The sequence below is a fragment of the Oncorhynchus tshawytscha genome, linkage group LG29 (assembly GCF_018296145.1).
Source record: "Oncorhynchus tshawytscha isolate Ot180627B linkage group LG29, Otsh_v2.0, whole genome shotgun sequence".
In the NCBI taxonomy this organism is placed as follows: domain Eukaryota; kingdom Metazoa; phylum Chordata; class Actinopteri; order Salmoniformes; family Salmonidae; genus Oncorhynchus; species Oncorhynchus tshawytscha.
In genome coordinates, this window is record NC_056457.1 from 20,826,169 (window position 1) to 20,847,007 (window position 20,839).

At 44.3% G+C, this 20,839-nt stretch overlaps 1 protein-coding gene across 1 annotated transcript in view; it reads right to left on the bottom strand.

The window, feature by feature from the left end:
• Positions 1-20,839, bottom strand: part of dnah5l (dynein, axonemal, heavy chain 5 like) — a 65,647-nt gene that overhangs the window by 2,995 nt on the left and 41,813 nt on the right. The window contains exons 46-68 of the mRNA XM_024401276.2: positions 20,434-20,763; positions 20,055-20,261; positions 19,502-19,744; positions 18,721-18,875; positions 17,700-18,364; positions 15,182-15,462; positions 14,373-14,588; positions 12,166-12,333; positions 9,650-9,868; positions 9,385-9,561; positions 8,991-9,185; positions 8,667-8,822; positions 8,160-8,342; positions 7,755-7,925; positions 7,180-7,558; positions 5,922-6,193; positions 2,607-2,771; positions 2,214-2,481; positions 1,969-2,090; positions 1,116-1,463; positions 732-920; positions 449-581; positions 3-211 (exon numbers count right to left, since the gene is read on the bottom strand). Of these exons, the coding sequence (XP_024257044.1) occupies positions 3-211; positions 449-581; positions 732-920; positions 1,116-1,463; positions 1,969-2,090; positions 2,214-2,481; positions 2,607-2,771; positions 5,922-6,193; positions 7,180-7,558; positions 7,755-7,925; positions 8,160-8,342; positions 8,667-8,822; positions 8,991-9,185; positions 9,385-9,561; positions 9,650-9,868; positions 12,166-12,333; positions 14,373-14,588; positions 15,182-15,462; positions 17,700-18,364; positions 18,721-18,875; positions 19,502-19,744; positions 20,055-20,261; positions 20,434-20,763 (5,451 nt within the window). The remainder of the gene's footprint in view (positions 1-2; positions 212-448; positions 582-731; positions 921-1,115; positions 1,464-1,968; positions 2,091-2,213; positions 2,482-2,606; positions 2,772-5,921; positions 6,194-7,179; positions 7,559-7,754; positions 7,926-8,159; positions 8,343-8,666; positions 8,823-8,990; positions 9,186-9,384; positions 9,562-9,649; positions 9,869-12,165; positions 12,334-14,372; positions 14,589-15,181; positions 15,463-17,699; positions 18,365-18,720; positions 18,876-19,501; positions 19,745-20,054; positions 20,262-20,433; positions 20,764-20,839) is intronic.

A 20,839-nucleotide genomic window follows, 5' to 3' on the forward strand; every position in this document is an offset into this window, starting at 1 on the left:
ACCTGTGGGTTGAAGAAGCCAGTGAGCCAGAACTGGTGGGGCCGTCCACTGGAGATCCAGGTATAAAACTGCTGGTTCCTCTCCAGTAGCTCCGTGAACCAGAAGCCCAGCGTCGCAGAGTCCCAGCTGATCTTCTGCCACAGCTTGGGGATGCGTGCGTCATACATGCTGTCCAGGGCATCCCTCAAATCCTCTGACATGATAATGGTCCCTAATGGTAGATAGTTTAGTTCAGGGACTCGAAACCTATAACCAGACTCAAAGGTCTCACTTCGATTGTGGAGTAGTGAAAAATGTTGTCTAATTTCTTATCAAAAGTTGCTAACTAGCTATGTATTGTATTTCCATGCTATTTACACTGTACAGTGTGAAAGTTGTTTTTATTACAGATGATCTTTTTCATAGTACCTCTGTATGCATTTACAATATGTGTTTTTTAGAGACTTACCATCAATGGCCAGTTTCAGATCGGTGAGGGTACTCCGTACACAGCCTATGATTCGCTGCATGCGGTCAAGCTCCTGCCGCAGAAAGATGTTCATGGGCTGGAAAAGGCCCATTTTCTGAAGATGAGCTCTCACCTGAAGCACAAAGTAGAGAGGACCTTATTATTGATGTAGTTGTTCAGCTGATCTGTGGTACATATGGTATCTTTACGAGCCAAGATATAACAATTGTTGACCCCAACCCATGATTGACACAATCAACCTTGTCCATGTCTGGTTGGTTACCTCATGTGGAACGTAGTCTGGTGGCAGCTTGTCCAGCATCTCGTTGGCCAGTTTCTGGACAGTGGCCTCTCTTGTCTCCCCACCCCCTCCTCCACTGTCCTTGGGTTGGATATTGATGATGGTGCTTAGGATCTCATTGGCCATGTTTGTCTGGTATGTAATGTCAGCATTAGGATGAAGACCAAACACCTGTTGGTCACACAACTGTGATTAGTATTTGTGTTGTATGTTTGAGTAGTAGAAATTATGTTTGTTGCTCCAGTGTGATAGTAGCCTATTCAAAAATAACCAAAACCTGTCTAACATTAACAGTCTGCTAACTGCAAGCAGAAAATAATGATGTAGCACTAATGTCACACCAATAACATCTCTCCCCCCTCTTACCTCTGGCGAGTCGACCAGTGGCAGGGTCTCAATGTGGAGCAGGTAATCCGGCACATTCTTGGCTTTGGGTATAGTATAACCCTTGTAGAAACAGAACTTGTCGGCGAATGTGCTCTCGCTGAACCACACGCGGGTGAAGGTGTTGAGAAGGTGTTTGTCCAGGTCGTCTGTTACGCGGCCGCCATATTGGACCTCACCCAGCATATAGCGCAGGCAGCTCCAGTTGACGCCCCGCTTCACGTCCAACTCGTCCAGGTGGTTCTGGACAAACTGCATGCTGGAGGTGAAGTCTGCCTGGTTGAACTCGTACGGGATGTTCCAGCCCAGGGGGCCAAACTTACGCCTCTCCTGGATGGAGAAAAACCAACACACATGAGATTGATAGAGAGATTGATGGACATCATTGGTTCATCCATTCATTCATTTATTTTCACTGGATAAAATATCATTATAAGTAATAACTGTAGAGTTAAAGCATAGATTGTAATGTAAAGAATGTGAGCGTTTCACAGTAGACCTACTGATTTTCAAAGGGTTCCCTGTCCTGCAGGGGGGAAAGAGAGGGGTACAGAGGCAGAGTACTAGTAAGACCCAGTGAAATACAGAGGCAGAGCACTAGTAAGAACCAGAGAAATACAGAGGCAGAGTGCTAGTAAGAACCAGAGAAAAGGGAAGGAAAACATGGAACAGTAGATGGAAAGACTGTTATTGATGAACACTGAAAATGTTAGAGAAGCAACAGCCATTGGGGATATGGGTATTTAATATGATGGTGTGATATGGGGATATGGCATTATGATACGGGTATGATACGGGGGTGAATCAGGTTTGAAATGATGTTGTTCAGTCAGACCTGAACAGTAGTGTGGAGGAAGGCCACAGCGTATAACAGAGGTCTCCACTGGGGCAGGTTAGTAATCTCCAGCATCTCCTGAGTCACACCGTTGTAGGTCCTTTTCAACCCTGCTTTCATACCTGGACACAACGTAAGAGCACAAATCTGGTATGACACAAATTAATAATACGAAGATACTGTATATGCCATGTTCATCAATCCAGATTATGAAAATTAACACAGAAGAAGTGGTTTACATGTACCTTGAGGAGGCTCATTGGTGAACTTGATGGATGACTGCAGGAAGTTGATGGGGAACTTGGGGTGGACCTCGGTGGTCAGCCACACCCTACAACCACTGTGGATGTTTTCGGTGTTGGTGACCGACTCCAGCAGCTCGTCCAGGAAGTCCAGGCCCAGGTGGCAATTCTGGAGGAGGAGCCAACCTCCGTCAGCCATACTGTTGGCCAATAACCTGCGAGCATGCACTTCCTGGCCCTGCCCCATGGAGATGGGTCTGCATGGTGCTCCCTACAGGTACACGCCAGACACAACATCAGCAAAACAATCAAATACAAACAGTAGAAAACAGCATTGTGCTTTTTAGTCTAGGACTAGGCTTAATCTAGGTCTGAAAAACTTGCCACTAAAGTTACCTTTGCTTTTGCAAGCCTCTCTATGTTCTCTGTGGGGTCGGAGCCCATAGACAGGAAGCACACCATGGGAGTCCTCTTGTCACTCTCCGCCCACATAGACTCCATGTCCAGAATGACCCCCTCGGCGTACTTAGGCCCCAGCGACTCAGCGATGTAATGCCGTGCCTGGAACAAAAACCAAAGGGATTCAGCAGCTAATATGGGGAACACAGGCTATACCACTGCCGCTGAGGATTTTCAACACGGTTCATTAGCTTTGGATACTGCTTTAGATACATCTATGGCTTTATTGAAGGTTTTCATTTTGTCATTATTGAAGAGGCAACATTTGGTGGATCAACCTGGGTTCGAAGATGACAGAGAACTATGAAATAAAAACCTACATGTTTGAATCCACCTATTATTATTTGTGAAAAGTTTATATTGCAGGGTGATAATTATATGGCCAATGGGGAAATTATTTTATTCGGATCACATAGCAATAACGTAGCGCAGAATCATTGACACGTTGCACAGAGGATCTGCAGCCTAGGAGCATAGAGAGCAGTACTGTACAGTGGTTCTTCCTTTAAAGGTGAGTCGCATTCTATTAATTGAGATGATTAGAAATGCGTTGGCTGAAGAGACATAGACAGGTAGTATTCAACACCACACTGCCCAAAGGAGAAGAAACATGTCTGGAGAACAAAACATTCCTTTTCAATTGACTGTGGAAAATGTTTGTTTACAGCACAATGTACTGTATAGTACATTGAGTGCATACATTTGTGTTCAGTGTATGTGATCCCTTCAACCCACAACCTTGCCATTACTATCACCACAGCCACGGTCTTACCAACTGTCACTCCACTTCCAGGAGCATGTAGGGTGATTCCACGCCAGCGTAGGTCAAAAATATATATGGTATCTGAAGAGGGCATTTTTGGTTTAAAAAGGCCTAAAATGGCCACTTTCATTATGATTTTCTCAAAAATGGTTTGTGATACAAATGTAAAAAGCATGTCAAACATCCTTCCGCCCTATGAAGTTTCTATGTAAGAATTGCCGGAACAATCTGAGATACAAACACTATTTTGGGGCTACGCTGGCATGGAATCACCCTGTAGGTTTGTGGAATAGTCCTAGCCAGTTGTGGAAAAAGCACCAAATTGTCATACTTGAGTAAAAGTAAAGATATGTTAATACAAAAGGACTCAAGTTAAAGTGAAAGTCACCCAGTAAAACACTACTTAAGTAAAAGTCTAAAAGTATTTGGTTTTAAATATACTTAAGTATCAAAGGTAAATGTAACTGTTAAAATGTATGTAAGTATAAAAAGTAAAAGCATAAATCATTTCAAATTCCTTATAAGCAAACCAGATAGCATCATTTTCTTGTTTTCTAAATTACAGATAGCCAGGGGCACACTCCAACACTTTAGTGAGTCCACCAGATCAGAGGCAGTAGATGAACAGGAATGTTCTCTTGATAAGTGCTGGAATTGGACAATTTTCCTGTCCTGCTAAGCATTCAAAATGTAAGGAGTACTTTTAGGTGTCAGGGAAAATGTATGGAGTAAATAGTGCATTATTTTCTTTAGGAATGTAGTGAAGCTGTAACGGCTCTCGTTGGTGGTAGAAAGAGTAGACCTAAGCGCAGTGTGGAAAGTGTTCATGATTTTAATTTTAAAAACACTCAAACAAAATCACAAAATCGAACACGCACAGTTCTGTCAGGCAACAGTAACTAAACAGAAAACAAGATTGCACAAACTCAGGTGGAAAACAGGCTGCCTAAGTATGATTCCCAATCAGAGACAACGATAGACAGCTGCCTCTGATTGGGAACCACACTAGGCCAAAAACAAAAGAAACAGAAAACATAGAATTTCCCACCCGATTCACACCCTGACCTAACCAAACATAGAGAATAATAAGGATCTCTAAGGTCAGGGAGTGACAGAAGCAAAAGTTGTGCAAAATAAAAAAATAGTAAAGTAAAGTACAAATCCCCAAAAAACCTACTTAAGTAGTACTTGAAAGTATTTTTACTTAAGTACTTTACACCACTGGTCCTAGCTTAGTAGATATTTGGCAAAGGGCCTCAAACTCAGTTTCCACCTGTCATGCGTGTCAAAATGTAATAGCTGCCTCCCCTTAGTACGTACATGTGGGTAGCATTTCTAAAGTGGAGACCTCAGATCAGATTTGACAAGGGAATTCAGTGCCTTAGCTCCTCCGGCTGTCCAACAGTGGGAAAGTACCACACCCTAACCCTACTTCTATGCCTATTTTAATAGAGTTCCTGCATACTTAGTGCCAAATTCATTTGGAACCTGTTGAAATATTTTCGAAGCCATTATATTTAGCTGATATTAAATTAGGATAAAATGTATTCACTTTGGTTAACTGATGTAAAACTAGGCATCGTACCATCAACAGTTCTTTGTCTTGTTTCTTCAGACAAACATAACATTTACTCAGTGTTTGAAGGATTTGGACCCACCCTACACAGTATGGTTTGTGTAACTTGGCAATGGTTTGGTCGAGAAGGAGAGATGGTGGATTTGAATGGGTAATTGCTGGCTATGCGGACTGTCAGCTGTTCGCTCATTTCAGAGAGGCTTTTTATAGTTCCCTCCCAAGTCAGAACTGAAAGGGGAGACTCTTGTCTGTAACGTATGCATTTGTAAATGATTACAGTACACCTGTTCCTTTCTCTCTCTCTCACCGTCTTCCCCAGAGTGTCCACGGTTACTAAGTAAATTAACTTGTCAAATTACATCACTCAGCAAGTCTTAATTTAGATTTGATAAAAAGGTCATTTGCTCTTGAATGGTATGACAAGTTTGAGGGCAGCATGTTGATTTTACATTTTAGTCTTTTAGCAGATGCTCTTATCCAGAGCGACTTACAGAAGCAATTAGGATGAAGTGCCTTGCTCAAGGGAACATCGACAGATTTTTCACAGAGTCGGCTCTGGGATTTGAACCAGCGGCCTTCCTGTCACTGGCTCAAAGCTCTTCACTGCTAGGCTACCTGTCACCTGTGTTTCTAGAGCACTGTGCCTGCATAAAAATATTAAAGGTACCATCCAGACTCAAGGAAAGATTAATAACATTTGGGTTGTTCTGGGTCAAAAGCTTTTGCTGTATGTGGGAAATTACATTTTATTCAAGGGGTAAATACAAACTAGTATCTTGAAAATATACTGATGTGCATTTTTTTATGTTGAAACAAAAATATATTGTTGCTGATAGCACAGGAAATGTTGACTGAGCAGACACTGACCCAATTCGTACGTGAGGTCTAAATAACAACAGATAGGCCCACCCACCTGCGCAATGGTCCGGTCGGGGCACCAGCTCCTGATCAACAATAACTTCCTGAATGTGTCCAGCATGCTGTCGTATCCATCAGGCACCGGGGCCTCCTCGGGGGCAGGCTCGTCGAACCAGGCCCTCCAGGAGCGGTCGTTGTGGGTGACCTGGGTCAGCAGCTGGGTGAAGGGGTGCACGCTGGACAGCTGAACCAGGTTCAGCCACGTTATGTCCAGGATCCAGCGCCGCGGCTTGGGCTCCACAGAGTTCAGGTCCAGGGCTGCACCTCCTAGGAGAGGAGGAGATATATTCCATATGTGTATAACTATACAATCATTTGAAGTTCTAAATATGTGTAGGATCTTCTGTAATGCATGGTGCACAGTTAATATCCTTACTACTCATGGTTCAATAATGATTGAATTGAATAACGGCAACAAATGTAAGAGAGAGAAAGTGAGAATTATCAAGCTTCCCATATGACGACGCACTATATGACGACGCACTGCCGATTTGTAACAAATCTCACATCTCAATTTACACAAATCTAAGTGGGGTTGAGGGTTAAGAAGCGCATTCAACTCAGAGGGTTTGCTTAGGGAATACTGGCTTCATTTTAAGATGGATGCTTGACAGATAACAATTCTCTTTACTGTAAAGGTTGAAAACTAGTCAATATTGGACATAAGAGGAACTGTATGCAAATACAGTAAGAGAAAACAAAGAGTTCTTCCAAATACATAGCTTGATGTACATTACAGCAGTCAAAGAAGGTCCTAATACCATTGGAGTGTGAGAGGGGGAATTCAGGGGGCTAAAATAGATCTGGATGCATACAGTCAGCAGTGTGATGTAAGCTGAACTAGGGCTGGGGTATTCAGTTACCCCCCTTGTGGGTGGGCCAAGTCGCATGTGAGACACACTATGAGATACCCTACATGGGTGATAAGAGCAAAGTGATGGGTGTCACTCTTTTCGTTGTGAAAAGACACATTGATAGAGGTATGTGTGATTGGTAATGACTGATATTAATTGAAGGGTTACGTTGAAATTGTCTTTTTTTAAATCGCAGATAGGTGACCAGGAAAATATAGGCTCTAGGCTACAGTTAGGCCTCACAGTTTATCCTGGCCAGGTCATGTGTTCAGTCTTATCATAACCTAATCAAAACATCAGCCACATTCATAACAAATCAGGAGGTACTGAAACAATCCAATGTTAATGTGATAAAGGTCTGAAAGTTGCAATGGAAAATATGAATGTAACTGGCCAAACCTTTGATGAAGGTTTGAAAGTCGCTGTGGGAGATGTTCCTGGCCTGCAGGTCGACCTTCAGGGCCAGCAGGAGGGTGAAGAGGAACTTGTGATCCTCATACAGGCCTCTAGCTGTATATCGAAATGCCTGGTAGGTCAGAAACTCAATGATGTTGAGGATCCTTTTAGAGGTGATTTGGGACTTGGTGGATTTCTCCATGGACGAGTCGAAGATGCCCAGGAACTGGCGGAGGGAGGTCTGGTACATGATGTTGACCAGGCTCATCTCCACTATGAGGAAGTAGAGGATGCTGCCCCGTGTGGCCACTGGACGGTACTCCTCCCTGGCCAGATTGATCTTTACCTCTGTATCGGCTGCTACCTTCAGCTTCTCACTCACCTGTTGGGAACATTTCAAGTACAATGTTGGACTACTGTGTCACAAATCTGAGAACATTTAAATCAATACATATAGGGGAAATACATATAGGTATATCTAAAAATGTATTTAAAAAATGATGCTCTTGCATGCATTAATCTCTTTCATACATCATCATTGGAAAGAAATCATGCACACAGTCCAAACACACAGATACCTCCTCTGCTGTGGTCTTGGTGACTCTCAGGACCTCTATAAGGGACTCGTCCTCCACCAGAGAGCCCTCAGTGCTGGTCAGTCTGTACAGGAGGTTATCCTCCAGCTCCTGCATCTTCCTCTTGTTAGAAGTCACTTCTTCTAAGAGCTTCACACGCTCCGACTCCAGCTCCTGAGAGAGAGAGAGAGAGAGAGAGAGAGAGAGAGAGAGAGAGAGACAGAAACACACACAGACAGAGAGAAATAAGCATGTCATGTAAGAGCAAGGAGGAACTTGTATTTCTTGAAACTCTGTATAAACTCTGTGTGACTGACAGCTGTATTTGACTAGCTTTACCCAAACAATATGAATGGCATCCCCAGTTATGTACTCTATAGGTATACTGCATAAATGGGATCCCTGTACCTGTTTCTCTATTTGGATGACCCGGCCAAGCAGCTGGTCCTCCAGGCCTTTGAGAGTGACAGTGAAGTCCACCACAGCAGTCTTAGCACTGATCTCAGGGGTGTAGGCCGGGTTAGCCAGCTTAGTGGTGATATAGAGGGTGAACTCCTTCATCACATCCACCTCTTTGTCTCCTACCTTCACCTAGGGACAGGACAGGCAACAGAGGGCTGGAAGAGATAGTCTATGAAATGGCAACAGAGAGCCGGAGGCTTCTTGTCATAGCACAGGCATCTTGGAGCCAATATTAAAAACGATTACGTTCATATCCCCCATAGAGCTTAATAAAACAAAAGGGGGTCGAAACTAGAGAAAAAATTACAGTTTTCCAGGCACTATTATAATTATCTATCAAATAGTATTTGCAAACTATCAGCTGTGCAAGCACAAACATGACTCCAAGACGTTTAACTCCAAGACAGCACAAACCCCATACATCTACATTGATGACAAAAAGCAATATATTACTTTATACGTGGAGCCAGACTTGATGAAGTTCTTCTCCAGAATGTTGTCCAGGGCAGGGTCTAGCTCCTCTCCTACGTCCTCAATCAGTAGGGGGCGGCCCAGAGACATGCTGTCCTCCAGGTGGGAGCGGAAGTACTTGTGGTTCAAACATGTCACCTGAAACAGTCAGTAACAGAGATGGTAATAAAAACTAAAAACTAAACTAAATAAAAACACGTAGGGTCAAGTTAATCTGGATTAAAGAAATGTGTTTCTCCAGACATTTATCTCATACAGATTTACTTTTTATGGGTGAGATAACTGTAGCTACTCGGTCCTCGTTACCTCTAGCTCCCTATCCTTCTCACGGTTCTTGATCCAGATCTTTCCCTGGCCTTGTGGGTCGATGAGGAGGGGGTAGCGTGAGGCCTTGGTGACGATAATGCCGTTCTGGATGGACAGGTCGTCATTGGGTAGGCCCTGAAGGTTCCACTCCCCCACAGTGGCATTGTCCACCAGCATACTGATCACATTCAGCTCCTACAGCAGTTATGGTCAATTCAAGGTCAATTCCAGTATGGTCTCAAACAGCACAACTAATCAGCTCAATGTGATAATTTTGTCCAATGATAATATCAAATGTAGTGACTATGTACTAACATCATTGTTACAAAGTTAAGACCTTGTATCTATATGGACAAATGGGACAAGAACAGTGAAGAGTGTAGCTGAGTCTTACATCACTGTAGGGGATGTGGTGGCTGCTCATGTCCTTTCTCCAGAGCTGTAGCAGTAGGTTGCGGTATTCCTGGTTAAAGGGACCAGCGTAGGACAGGAAGCCAGTAGCCAGCAACACGTCCCCAACCAGGTGTCTGATCTGAGTCTGGAACAGGGCACTGCTCTCGGTCCAGCGGATCTGACAGACAAACACAACAAGATAGACGCATGGAGATGTCAACAACAATATGGCATGACAGTTTGAGAAGTTGGCTAAAGCTCCTCACCTTCTCACCACCAAGCCCGTCGATTAGTGCGGTGGCGTTGGCCATCTTGCGTCGGCAGACCGTGGCATCGTCCATGAGGGTCTGCTTCTCCCTCATGGCGGCGTCATAGAGCGCCTGCACCTCATCCAGCTCCCGCTGCTTAGCATCTAGCTGCTCCTGGGCCCGGGACAACTCCCCCTGGGCCACACCAAGTCGGGCCTCCTGCAGGGTCAGGTTGGCCTGGGGACATATTTAAAATAATTGGTTTGGTGAGTAACCTTGTTTGAGAACTGAGGACTTGCGTTAGCTCCCTGAGCTAATGACTAGGCTGTATGTAACTCAGTGGGCTAACACAGACTTGCACAGTAGTGTGCAGAAAACCTGGGTTTTTACCCAGCCAGTCAAGGGGGGGGGTGAGGTGGAATGTGAGGTCACTTAGAAATGTCCTTGTTTTCGAAAGAAAAGCACATTTTCTTCGCCGTACAAATAACATCAAATTGATCAGAAATACAGTCAATAAATAATTGTTAATGTCGTAAATGACTATTGTTGCTGGAAACTTTTAATGGAATATCTACATAGGCGTAGGCGTACAGAGGCGTACAGAGGCCCATTAGCAGCAACCATCACTCCTGTGTTTCAATGTCACATTGTGTTAGCTAATCCAAGTTTATCATTATAAAAGGCTAATTGATCATTAGAAAAACATTTTGCAAAAATGTTAGCACAGACGAAAACTGTTGTTCTGATTAAAGAAGCAGTAAAACTGATTTAGACTAATTGAGTATCTGGAGCATCAGCATTTGTGGGTTCGATTACAGACTCAAAACGGCCAGAAATAAATAACTTTCTTCTAAAACTCGTCGGTCTATTCTTGTTCTGAGAAATGAAGGCTATTCCTTGTGAGAAATTGCCTAGAAACTGAAGATCTCGTTCAATGCTGTGTACTACTCCCTTCACAGAACAGCGCAAACTGTCTCCAACCAGAATATAAAGAGGAGTGGGAGGCCCCGGTGCACAACTGTACGCCTATGTAGATATTTAATCTGCCGTTTTAAAGTTTCTACAATGTATTTCTGATCAATTTGATGTTATATTAATGGGGTGGCAGGGTAGCCTAGTGGTTAAAGCGTTGGACTAGTAACCAGAAGGTTGCAAGTTCAAATCCCAGAGCTGACAAGGTACAAATATGTCATCCTGCCCCTGAACAGGCAGTTAACCCACTGTTCCTAGGCCGTCATTGAAAATAAGAATTTGTTCTTAACTGACTAGTTAAATAAAGGTAAAATGGACACATTTTTTTGCTTTTCTTTCAAAAACAAGGACATTTCTAGTTGACCCCAAACTTCTGAACGGTAGTGTACATAATTGTGTTAACTCCCTGAACTAATGCCTAGGCTTTAGGTCAGTGGGCCAACACAATGTTAACTTCTTCGATATAGGGGGCGCTCTTTTAATTTTTGGATAAAAAAATGTTCCCGTTTTAAACAAGATATTTTGTCACGAAAAGATGCTCGACTATGCATATAATTGACAGCTTTGGAAAGAAAACACTCTGACGTTTCCAAAACTGCAAAGATATTATCTGTGAGTGCCACAGAACTTTCTGTGGTGAAATTTCAAACAGGAAATGCCCCAGATTTTGAAGGCGCTGTGTTCCAATGTCTCCTTATATGGCTGTGAATGCGCCAGGAATGTGCCTACACTTTCTGTCGTTTCCCCAAGGTGTCTGCAGCATTGTGATGTATTTATAGGCATATCATTGGAAGATTGACCATAAGAGACTACATTTACCAGGTGCCCGCTTGGTGTCCTCCGTCGAAATTATTGCGTAATCTCCAGCTGTGTGCATTTTTCCATTTGGTTCAGAGGAGAAACCAAACTGCCACGAATGATTTATCATCGAATAGATATGTGAAACAACGTTTGCTATGTTTCTGTCGATATTATGGAGTTAATTTATGGAGTTAATTTGGAAAAAAGTTTGGCGTTGTAATGACTGAATTTTCGGGTTTTTTTCTTCGCCAAACGTGATGAACAAAACGGAGCGATTTCTCCTACACAAATAATCTTTTTGGTAAAACTGAATATTTGCTATCTAACTGAGAGTCTCCTCATTGAAAACATCCGAAGTTCTTCAAAGGTAAATGATTTTATTTGAATGCTTTTCTTGTTTTTGTGAAAATGTTGCCTGCTGAATGCTAGGCTTAATGCTATGCTAGCTATCAATACTCTTACACAAATGCTTGTGTAGCTATGGTTGAAAAGCATATTTTGAAAATCTGAGATGACAGTGTTGTTAACAAAAGGCTAAGCTTGTGAGCCAATATATTTATTTCATTTCATTTGCGATTTTCATGAATAGTTAACGTTGCGTTATGGTAATGAGCTTGAGACTATGATTACGCTCCCGGATACGGGATTGCTCGACGCAAGAAGTTAAAGACCAGGGTCAAATCTTTCTCAACCTACTTTTGGTTCATAAGTATACAGTATATTCCCTTCAAAGAAGGGTCCATGGTTGTTGAGTAGTGTACCTTCAAAGGGAGGACCTCTTTGTTAATGGAAAAGAAGTCCTTCATAGCTTCAGTCCAGGAGCAGAGGCCAGCCACGTTGCCACAGATCCTCTTGGCTGCCTCCAGGTTGTAGTCCTCCATGTCCAGGTATGGTGCCAACAGCTCCACTACCTCCTCAGTGATAGAATCCTGGTGACGTGAGAGTACAAGAGTAAACAAATTCATTGGAAGTGATGTGGGGGCACAAGTCGTAATGGAAAGTACAGAAAACTGGAATCTGACATCCGTTATGTTGTAATTACATGTTCTATTACAGGGATATTCAACTTCAGGGAAGGAAGACTGGAAAACTGTAATACTGATGTTCAGTCTCTCTTTTAAATCAGGGGCACCAGGTAAGTGGGCTATCTGGCCAATTAGTTCATTTGATAAACATCTATTAAAAGGCTCATGACAGATTGGACAGAAGAAGGTCAGTCAGTCATTTCAGACGGCATGCTGTTTCACAACTCCAAAAGCACCATGTTTCTCTGAGTGTTTATGGAACAAAGGGCTGTGATATCAGGTTCCTTGACTTCACTGGCACCTCTGTTTCTATTTCACACTGCAACTATGCGGGGGCTATCCCCTGGCGTCCATATTTCACTGCCTGGACAGCTTTCCCAATCCCCTCCTAAGTAAGTAAGTAAGTAAGTAAGTGAGTAAGTGAGTAAGTGAGTGAGTGAGTGAGTGAGTGAGTGAGTGAGTGAGTGAGTGAGTGAGTGAGTGAGTGAGTGAGTGAGTGAGTGAGTGAGTGAGTGTGTGTGTGTCAGTCAGATGAGTGCAGACAGTTGGGGGAAAAAAACCTCTAGAGCTGCTATAGACAGTGAATGAAAGTGCTGTATTGAAGCCACAAATACTGATAGACAGTGAATGACAGAGTTGTATTTATAACCTAGGCTAGTAATGATCTGAGAAGGGGCTTTACTTTGAAACCTGTTAGCTATACTGTAGGTGAGACATTTTAGACAGAGTCCCCATAGGGTTAACACGTCTCAGACGGACAGCTTTAATCAAGCTGCCCACTCAAGAAAAAACTTCAAACTGTAACCAGTGCCTGCAACCTGGTTCAGGTTATCAGCCAACCTACTAGGGTAGCTACAAACAGCCCAGGAATGAAATCATCAACATGTATTGATCATATCTTTTCTAATGCTGCAGAAATTTGCTTGAAAGCAGTATCCAGATCCATATCTAGGAAAACCAAAGTTACAAAGGCTGGGCCTATTATAGTGTATAAGAGGTCATGCAATAAGTTTTGTAGTGATTCCTATGTTGTTGATGTAAGAATATCTATTGGTCCGTGGTGTGTAATGACGAGCAAACAGAGACTGCACTTGACACATTTATGAAACTGCTTATTCCAGTTTCTAATAAGCATGCACCCATTAAGAAAATGACTGTAAAAACAATTAAATCCCCATGTGTAGATAAGGAATTGAAAAATTCAAATGCCTGAAGTTTGGCTGAGAGAAATTGATAATAAAAAGATTGTGGGGGATGTTTTGTTAGACTTCAGTCTGGCCTTTGACATTATCAATCATAGTCTGCTGCTGGCAAAACTTGAATTTGTGCATGAAGCAGATGCGGTGCGACTCAAGTTTGGCCATCAGGTGGAAGACGGTGTCCCCTATCTCAGGTCAGTCTCACCGGAGGAAAGGAAGGAGAGAGCAGGGACCGTGAGAGATGGTTGGGAAAAATCGTTTTGAACGGTCATCCAACTGAATTCCAAGTCGGAAACTCTGGAATCTTTCTAGAGCTCCGACTTTTCGACCTGAAGATAATTGATGTTTTGATTTTACCTTGTTGACCATCAACAGTGCTAAACCAACTGATCTATTTTGTTATCAAACCTCGAGTTTTGAAATATAATATGGTCCGATTAACAATATTGGCAGGACAATCATATAGCCAATATGCTGTGATAATGTATTAGGCCTACTGTCCAAACCTCATTCCTACAAAACTGTTTGTGTGAGGCTAACGTTAAAAAACATATGAACTGTAGATCTCAGCTGCTTTTTGACTGCGAAAGTGATCTTGAGGTTGGTGACCACTGGTGTAAGTCTATGTGTCTTAAGACTTATAACCACTCGAGAATGCAATTGGACAAGGTGAATTTTATCATTTAAGACTGATTAAATATGCCCATACATCTTGGAACCTCTTCACCCATTAATATGGCTTACCTTACTAAAGTTGACCAGCATGCTGACAAAGCCAGACTGCTGCATTAGTTTGAGGGCCTCGCTCCACGAGGGCCGGGGGCAGGGTCTCTCTGGGTCCTGGGTGACAGGGTCCACCCTGCGCTGGAACAGCAGCAGCACGGCGTCCATGATGCGCATGATCAGGTGTGGGGGCTTGCCCAGTTTCCTCACTGTGGCGATGTCCGCAGGCTTGATGGTCTGGGGAAAACAGGACACTGAAAAAATAATTCTGATTTCCCTTTTCAAATGGTTTTCATTTTCGTCACTTTCTGAAACACTCAATTAGCTTGGGGTTGGTGGCCACATAATGATGCGGGATTTATACTGTACAAATGGTGAGGGATCACTACTGTACTAATGGTGCAGGATCATTACTGTACTAATGGTGCAGGATCATTACTGTACTAATGGTGCGGGATCACTACTGTACTAATGGTGCGGGATCATTACTGTACTAATGGTGTGGGATCACTACTGTACTAATGGTGCGAGATCATTACTGTACTAATGGTGCGGGATCACTACTGTACTAATGGTGCGGGATCATTACTGTACTAATGGTGCGGGATCACTACTGTACTAATGGTGCGGGATCTTTACTGTACTAATGGTGCAGAATCACTACTATACTAATGGTGCAAGATCATTACTGCAATAATGGTGTGGGATCATTACTGTACTAATGGTGCGGGATCATTACTGCACTAATGGTGCGGGATCATTAACTGTACTTCGACTGATACGATGGACAGAAAAAGCAAACTCAACAATGTAGCAAATCCTATTCTCACCTGCAATGCGGTCTCCGCGGCTGCTAATGCAGGCTTGGCTGCCTCTAGCTTCCTCTCGGCCACTTTCTTATCGGCTTCAATCTCGTCCACGATGGCCTGAGCCTTGTCCTTCACTTTCTGAACCTGCATCTTGACCTTCTCGGCCGCCTGGGCCTTGGCTGTTACCTCCTGCAAGACGCCATCAGCCTTCTTGGAGGCCACGTCCAGCTCCTGTTCCTTAACAGCCAGCTCTTTGGACAGCTGGCTCACAGACTGCTCTGCCTCCATCAGCTTGGCCAGGCCTGGGGAGAGTGAGATTGTGTCAGGTGGTGAAAAAGAGCTTTAATCGGTGTTCCTCAAGGTTCTGTTTTAGGACCACAGTTGTTTTCACTACATTTACCTCTTGGGGATGTCATTCGAAAACATAATGTTAATTTTCATTGCTATGCGGATGTCACACAGCTGTACATTTCAATGAAACATGGTGAAGCCCCAAAATTGCCCTCGCTGGAAGCCTGTGATTCAGACATAAGGAAGTGGATGGCTGCAAACGTTCTACTTTTAAACTCGGACAAAACAGAGATGCTTGTTCTAGGTACCAAGAAACAAAGAGATCTTCTGTTGAATCTGACAATTAATCTTGATGGTTGTACAGTCGTCTCAAATATAACTGTGAAGGACCTCGGTATTTACGTAACATTGCAAAAATCTGACATTTTCTGCCCAAAAGTTATGCAGAAAAATTAATCCATGCTTTTGTTACTTCTAGGTTAGACTACTGCAATGCTCTACTTCCCGGCTACCCAGATAAAGCACTAAATAAACTTCAGTTAGTGTTAAATACGGCTGCTAGAATCCTGACTAGAACCAACATTTTTTATCATATTACTCCAGTGCTAGCCTCCCTACACTGGCTTCATGTTAAGGCAAGGGCTGATTTCAAGGTTTTACTGCTAACCTACAAAGCATTACAATGGCTTGCTCCTACCTATCTTTCTGATTTGGTCCTGCCGTACATACCTACACGTACGCTACGGTCACAAGACGCAGGCCTCCTAATTGTCCCTAGAATTTCTAAGCAAACAGCTGGAGGCAGGGCTTTCTCCTATAGAGATCCATTTTTATAGAATGGTCTGCCTACCCATGTGAGAGACGCAGACTCTGTCTCAACCTTTAAGTCTTCATTGAAGACTCATCTCTTCAGTAGGTCCTATGATTGAGTGTAGTCTGGCCCAGGAGTGTGAAGGTGAACGGAAAGGCACTGGAGCAACGAACCGCCCTTGCTGTCTCTGTCTGGCCGGTTCCCCTCTCTCCACTGGGATTCTCTGCCTCTAACCCTATTACAGGGGCTGAGTCACTGCTTACTGATGCTCTTCCATGCCGTCCCTAGGAGGGGTGCGTCACATGAGTGGGTTGAGTCACTGACGTGGTCTTCCTTTCTGGGTTGGTGCCCCCCCTTGGGTTGTGCCGTGGCGGAGATCTTTGTGGGCTATACTCGGCCTTGTCTCAGGATGGTAAGTTGGTGGTTGAAGATATCCCTCTAGTGGTTTGGGGGCTGTGCTTTGGCAAAGTGGGTGGGGTTATATCCTGCCTGTTTGGCCCTGTCCGGGGGTATCATCGGATGGGGCCACAGTGTCTCCTGACCCCTCCTGTCTCAGCCTCTAGTATTTATGCTGCAGTAGTTTATGTGTCAGGGGGCTAGGGTCAGTCTGTTATATCTGGAGTATTTCTCCTGTCTTATCTGGTGTCCTGTGTGAATTTAAGTATGCTCTCATTAATTCTCTCTCTCTCTCTTTCTTTCTTTCTTTCTTTCTTTCTTTCTTTCTTTCTTTCTTTCTTTCTTTCTTTCTTTCTTTCTTTCTTTCTTTCTCTCTGTCTCTCAGAGGACCGGAACCCTAAGACCATGCCTCAGGACTACCTTGTATGATGACTCCTTGTTGTCCCCAGTCAACCTGGACATGCTGCTGCTCCAGTTTCAACTGTTCTGCCTGCGGCTATGGAACCCTGACCTGTTCACTGCGATTACTATTATTTGACCATGCTGGTCATTTATGAACATTTGAACATCTTGGCCATGTTCTGTTATAATCTACACCCGGCACAGCCAGAAGAGGACTGGCCACCCCTCATAGCCTGGTTCCTCTCTAGGTTTCTTCCTAGGTTATGGCCTTTCTATGGAGTTTTTCCTAGCCACCGTGCCTCTACACCTGCATTGCTTGCTGTTTGGGGTTTTAGGCTGGGTTTCTGTACAGCACTTTGATATATCAGCTGATGTAATAAGGGCTACATAAATACGTTTGATTTGATTTGATTAATGGCGATAAACAAGACGTTATAGCCATTCACTTATAATAAATGAATACTGTCTGTCAGTGCAAAAAGTGCAACAATGCACTTGTTACAATGTCTCCAGCTTTGCTCCAGTGGTGCCGTAGTACCATGGATGACCCTGTAAAGCAACACATTTCCCTGCACCTATCCGGTGTATGTGACAATAAAACATAACACATATATTTGTTTTTGAATAGTTTTACCTTACCTGTTTTCATGCGCTCAGCAAGCATGCCCACTTGAGCGATCTTCTCTGAGTAGATGATCTTATAGCCGTCGATGAAGGACAGGTAGGACCTGGGAGTGACGTAAGTCTGACGGCGGAACCGTTCAAAGTACTCTGTGCACTTCTCGGCCACCAGGTCCTGAAAGGTCCCCATGGTGTGGACTACACTCTGCTTAACTTCCTCAGAGCATTGGAACGTATACTGGGACAGAAAGTGATGTGCGACTGCCACTAGTGCGTCCCGTGGCCAACGCTGGAACCAGTCAATAGTACAGCCCGATATCAGACCTGGGAACTTGAGGGCTCTTGTTCGGAACTTCTCCCCCACCGGCGAGAAGCACAACACCACGTGCAGGTTGCTCCTCACACGCGACAGGAAGTAGTCATAGAGGTTTTCGGCGGTAGGTGGGTGGCGAGGGTGCTCGCGTTTCATGGCTGGGATGAGGTCCTGGGTGATTTCATCGACTTCGTCACGGGCGAACAGGTTGGAGACTTCGCCCGAGGCCAGCACATTGTTCATGTACTCCAGGAAGGACTCCTCCTTGATGTCGTTGTCGGTGAAGATGAAGGTGACTCCTTTGCCCTGTTGTCCGGCGATGCGGTACAACGACTTCAGGTCCTCCATGAGGTTGTTGGTGTTGTACGTCCTGTCGAATGAATGAGATAAACAGAATTTTCTTCACACCAACTCCAGTTAACAAGATTCAATCAAACGATAATCCACTATTTCATCTTCTAAAATCTACTATGCTACTGTCATTTGCCTATCAAAAAGGTACATGGTTTACCGCATGCTCCACTGATCTATTTAGATCTGTGATTATCAATTCATTTACCTGTGATTATCCATGAATTAGATCTGTGATGATCAATTATGTGATTATTAACCCAATCTCTCTGTACCTGAATACAGAGTACAGACCACAGGATCCAGACCAGGGTTGGGAACCACTGGTTAGGATGTCTTTATGATGATGATTTGGCTAGTATCTAGAAGGCCGACCTGGTCAGGATGATTTGAAAGCTCTGGTATCCAGCGATGAAAGAGGCCAGGCGGGTGAGGCTCTGCTTCCCTGAGCCACCCACCCCCACCAAGAGGGCGTTCCCTTGAGGGGTGCGGACGATACGACTGATCTTCATCAGGTGGATCATGGCATCCTGCCCGGCGATAAAGAGAAGGAGCATCAGCCAATAGGAATACAGAGCTACAGCAGGATACTACTACATGTTGTTGAGTGAAAACATAGTAGTGTATTTGTGTGTACTAATGTGTCAGTCAATAATGACAATGGCTACCAGAAGCTACCAGAAGATAGGGGAGTATGCCAACTGGTAAATCCCACGATATGGAATACTTAAGCAATAAGGCACCTCGGGGGTTTGTGGTAGATGGCCAATATACCACGGCTAAGGGCTTGTTTTATGTACAACTCAAAGCGTGTGCCTGGATTCAGCCCTTAGCCGTGGTATATTGGCCATATACCACAAACCCCAGGGGTGCCTTATTGCTGTTATAAACTGGTTACCAATGCAATTATAGCAATAAAATAAATATTTTGTCATACCCGTGGTATACAGTCTGATACACCACGGCTGTCAGCCAATCAGCATTCAGTGCTCGAACCACCCAGTTTATAATTTAGAATAGAACGCTCAATTCACTGTTATCCTTTTCACACTGTCAAGCCAACCAGAACCGTGCTGTACAGTGTAACCAGGTCACTGATGTATTGCTTGGCTCGTTTCGGTAGTGTGAAAGGGCTAATACTGTAGTTTGCTTTTACCTCGAAGAACACCAGGTCCATGGCACTGCCTCTGACTGCCTCGTTGTACTGCAGTTGGAACGTGGCGAGGCGCTCCGACAGGGCCTGGAAGGACGGGATGGGCTCATAGACCTTGGGGGCCTCCAGCTCCATGTCCTCTGGCTCCTCCCCTGTGGTCTCGGGGGCATCCTTCAGGAAGTCCACAAAGTAGGCCTCCCACTGGGGGTGCTCTATCATGGCTGTTCCATGCTCCTCCACTGTAACCTAAGGGAGACAGCTCTCTGTGGTTGGTAACCAGTTTGATAATGTGTTTAACTATGCTTTCTTTATAAATATGCTTTCAGAAATATAGCGAGAAAGATGTAGTGTTATTAAAAGTAAAATATGAAATCAAAACACTTGTTATTCTATAACGAAACTAAGCCAATTTAAAAAAATCTATAATTATAAAATGTGATATTCAAATGCATAGCTATGTGTCCATCTTTTATAAAGTTACACCTGTTGAGAACAGGACACCAATTCAAACTGCATAACAGAGGATATATGAACAGAATCCACACTCCATACCCACCTTCTCCAGCATGCTGTCAAAGCTCTGTCTGTCCTTGTGGTCAACGAAACGGTCAGCAATGACCCGGGTACACTCGTGGTGGAAGAGTGAAGCCAGCACCGCTGGCCCCTGGCACACCTCGGTCCTCACCGTTAGAATACCCTGCCAGATACGACTGAGGTCTCGTAGGTTGAAGATGTAGTGGAACTTGGCTGGGGAGGGCAGCATCTGAGGAGGTCACATAAATGGATGGATTAATTAATCATTCATTTTCTTGCAACACGGCCTACACCCCCTGAAGCACAAGCAGCAGCACAGTGGCAAGGAAAAACTCATCTCAAGAAGAACCAGACTCCCTCCATCCTCCTCTGGCTGTGTTAGGTATGTCACAGTACTGTACCTTGGCTTTGACAGCTTGCCACACCCTCCTAGTGGTGGGCACCAGGGCGCTGGCCAGGGTGCACACCTCCTCAGGGAAGCCCCTCTCGGGGCAGAAGTAGCCCTGTGCCACAGTACGAAAGATCTTGTCGATGGAGGAATTGGAGGGCAGAGTGCAGTTGAAGGTGCTGAACTGCCTCTTGAGGCGCTGAGGCACGTCGTTGCGCCCGCCCCCGGGGTGGATCATGGCCGCCACTAGCTGGACATCCACCACACTGGTGAACTCCCCTGGTCTCTCCAGACTGTAGAAACCACCCTGCTCCATCAGCTGACGCACTATCTCATTGGTTATCTGTTGGATGGACACACAATCTCATTGGTTATCTGTTGGATGGACGCACAATCTCATTGGTCATCTGTTGGATGGA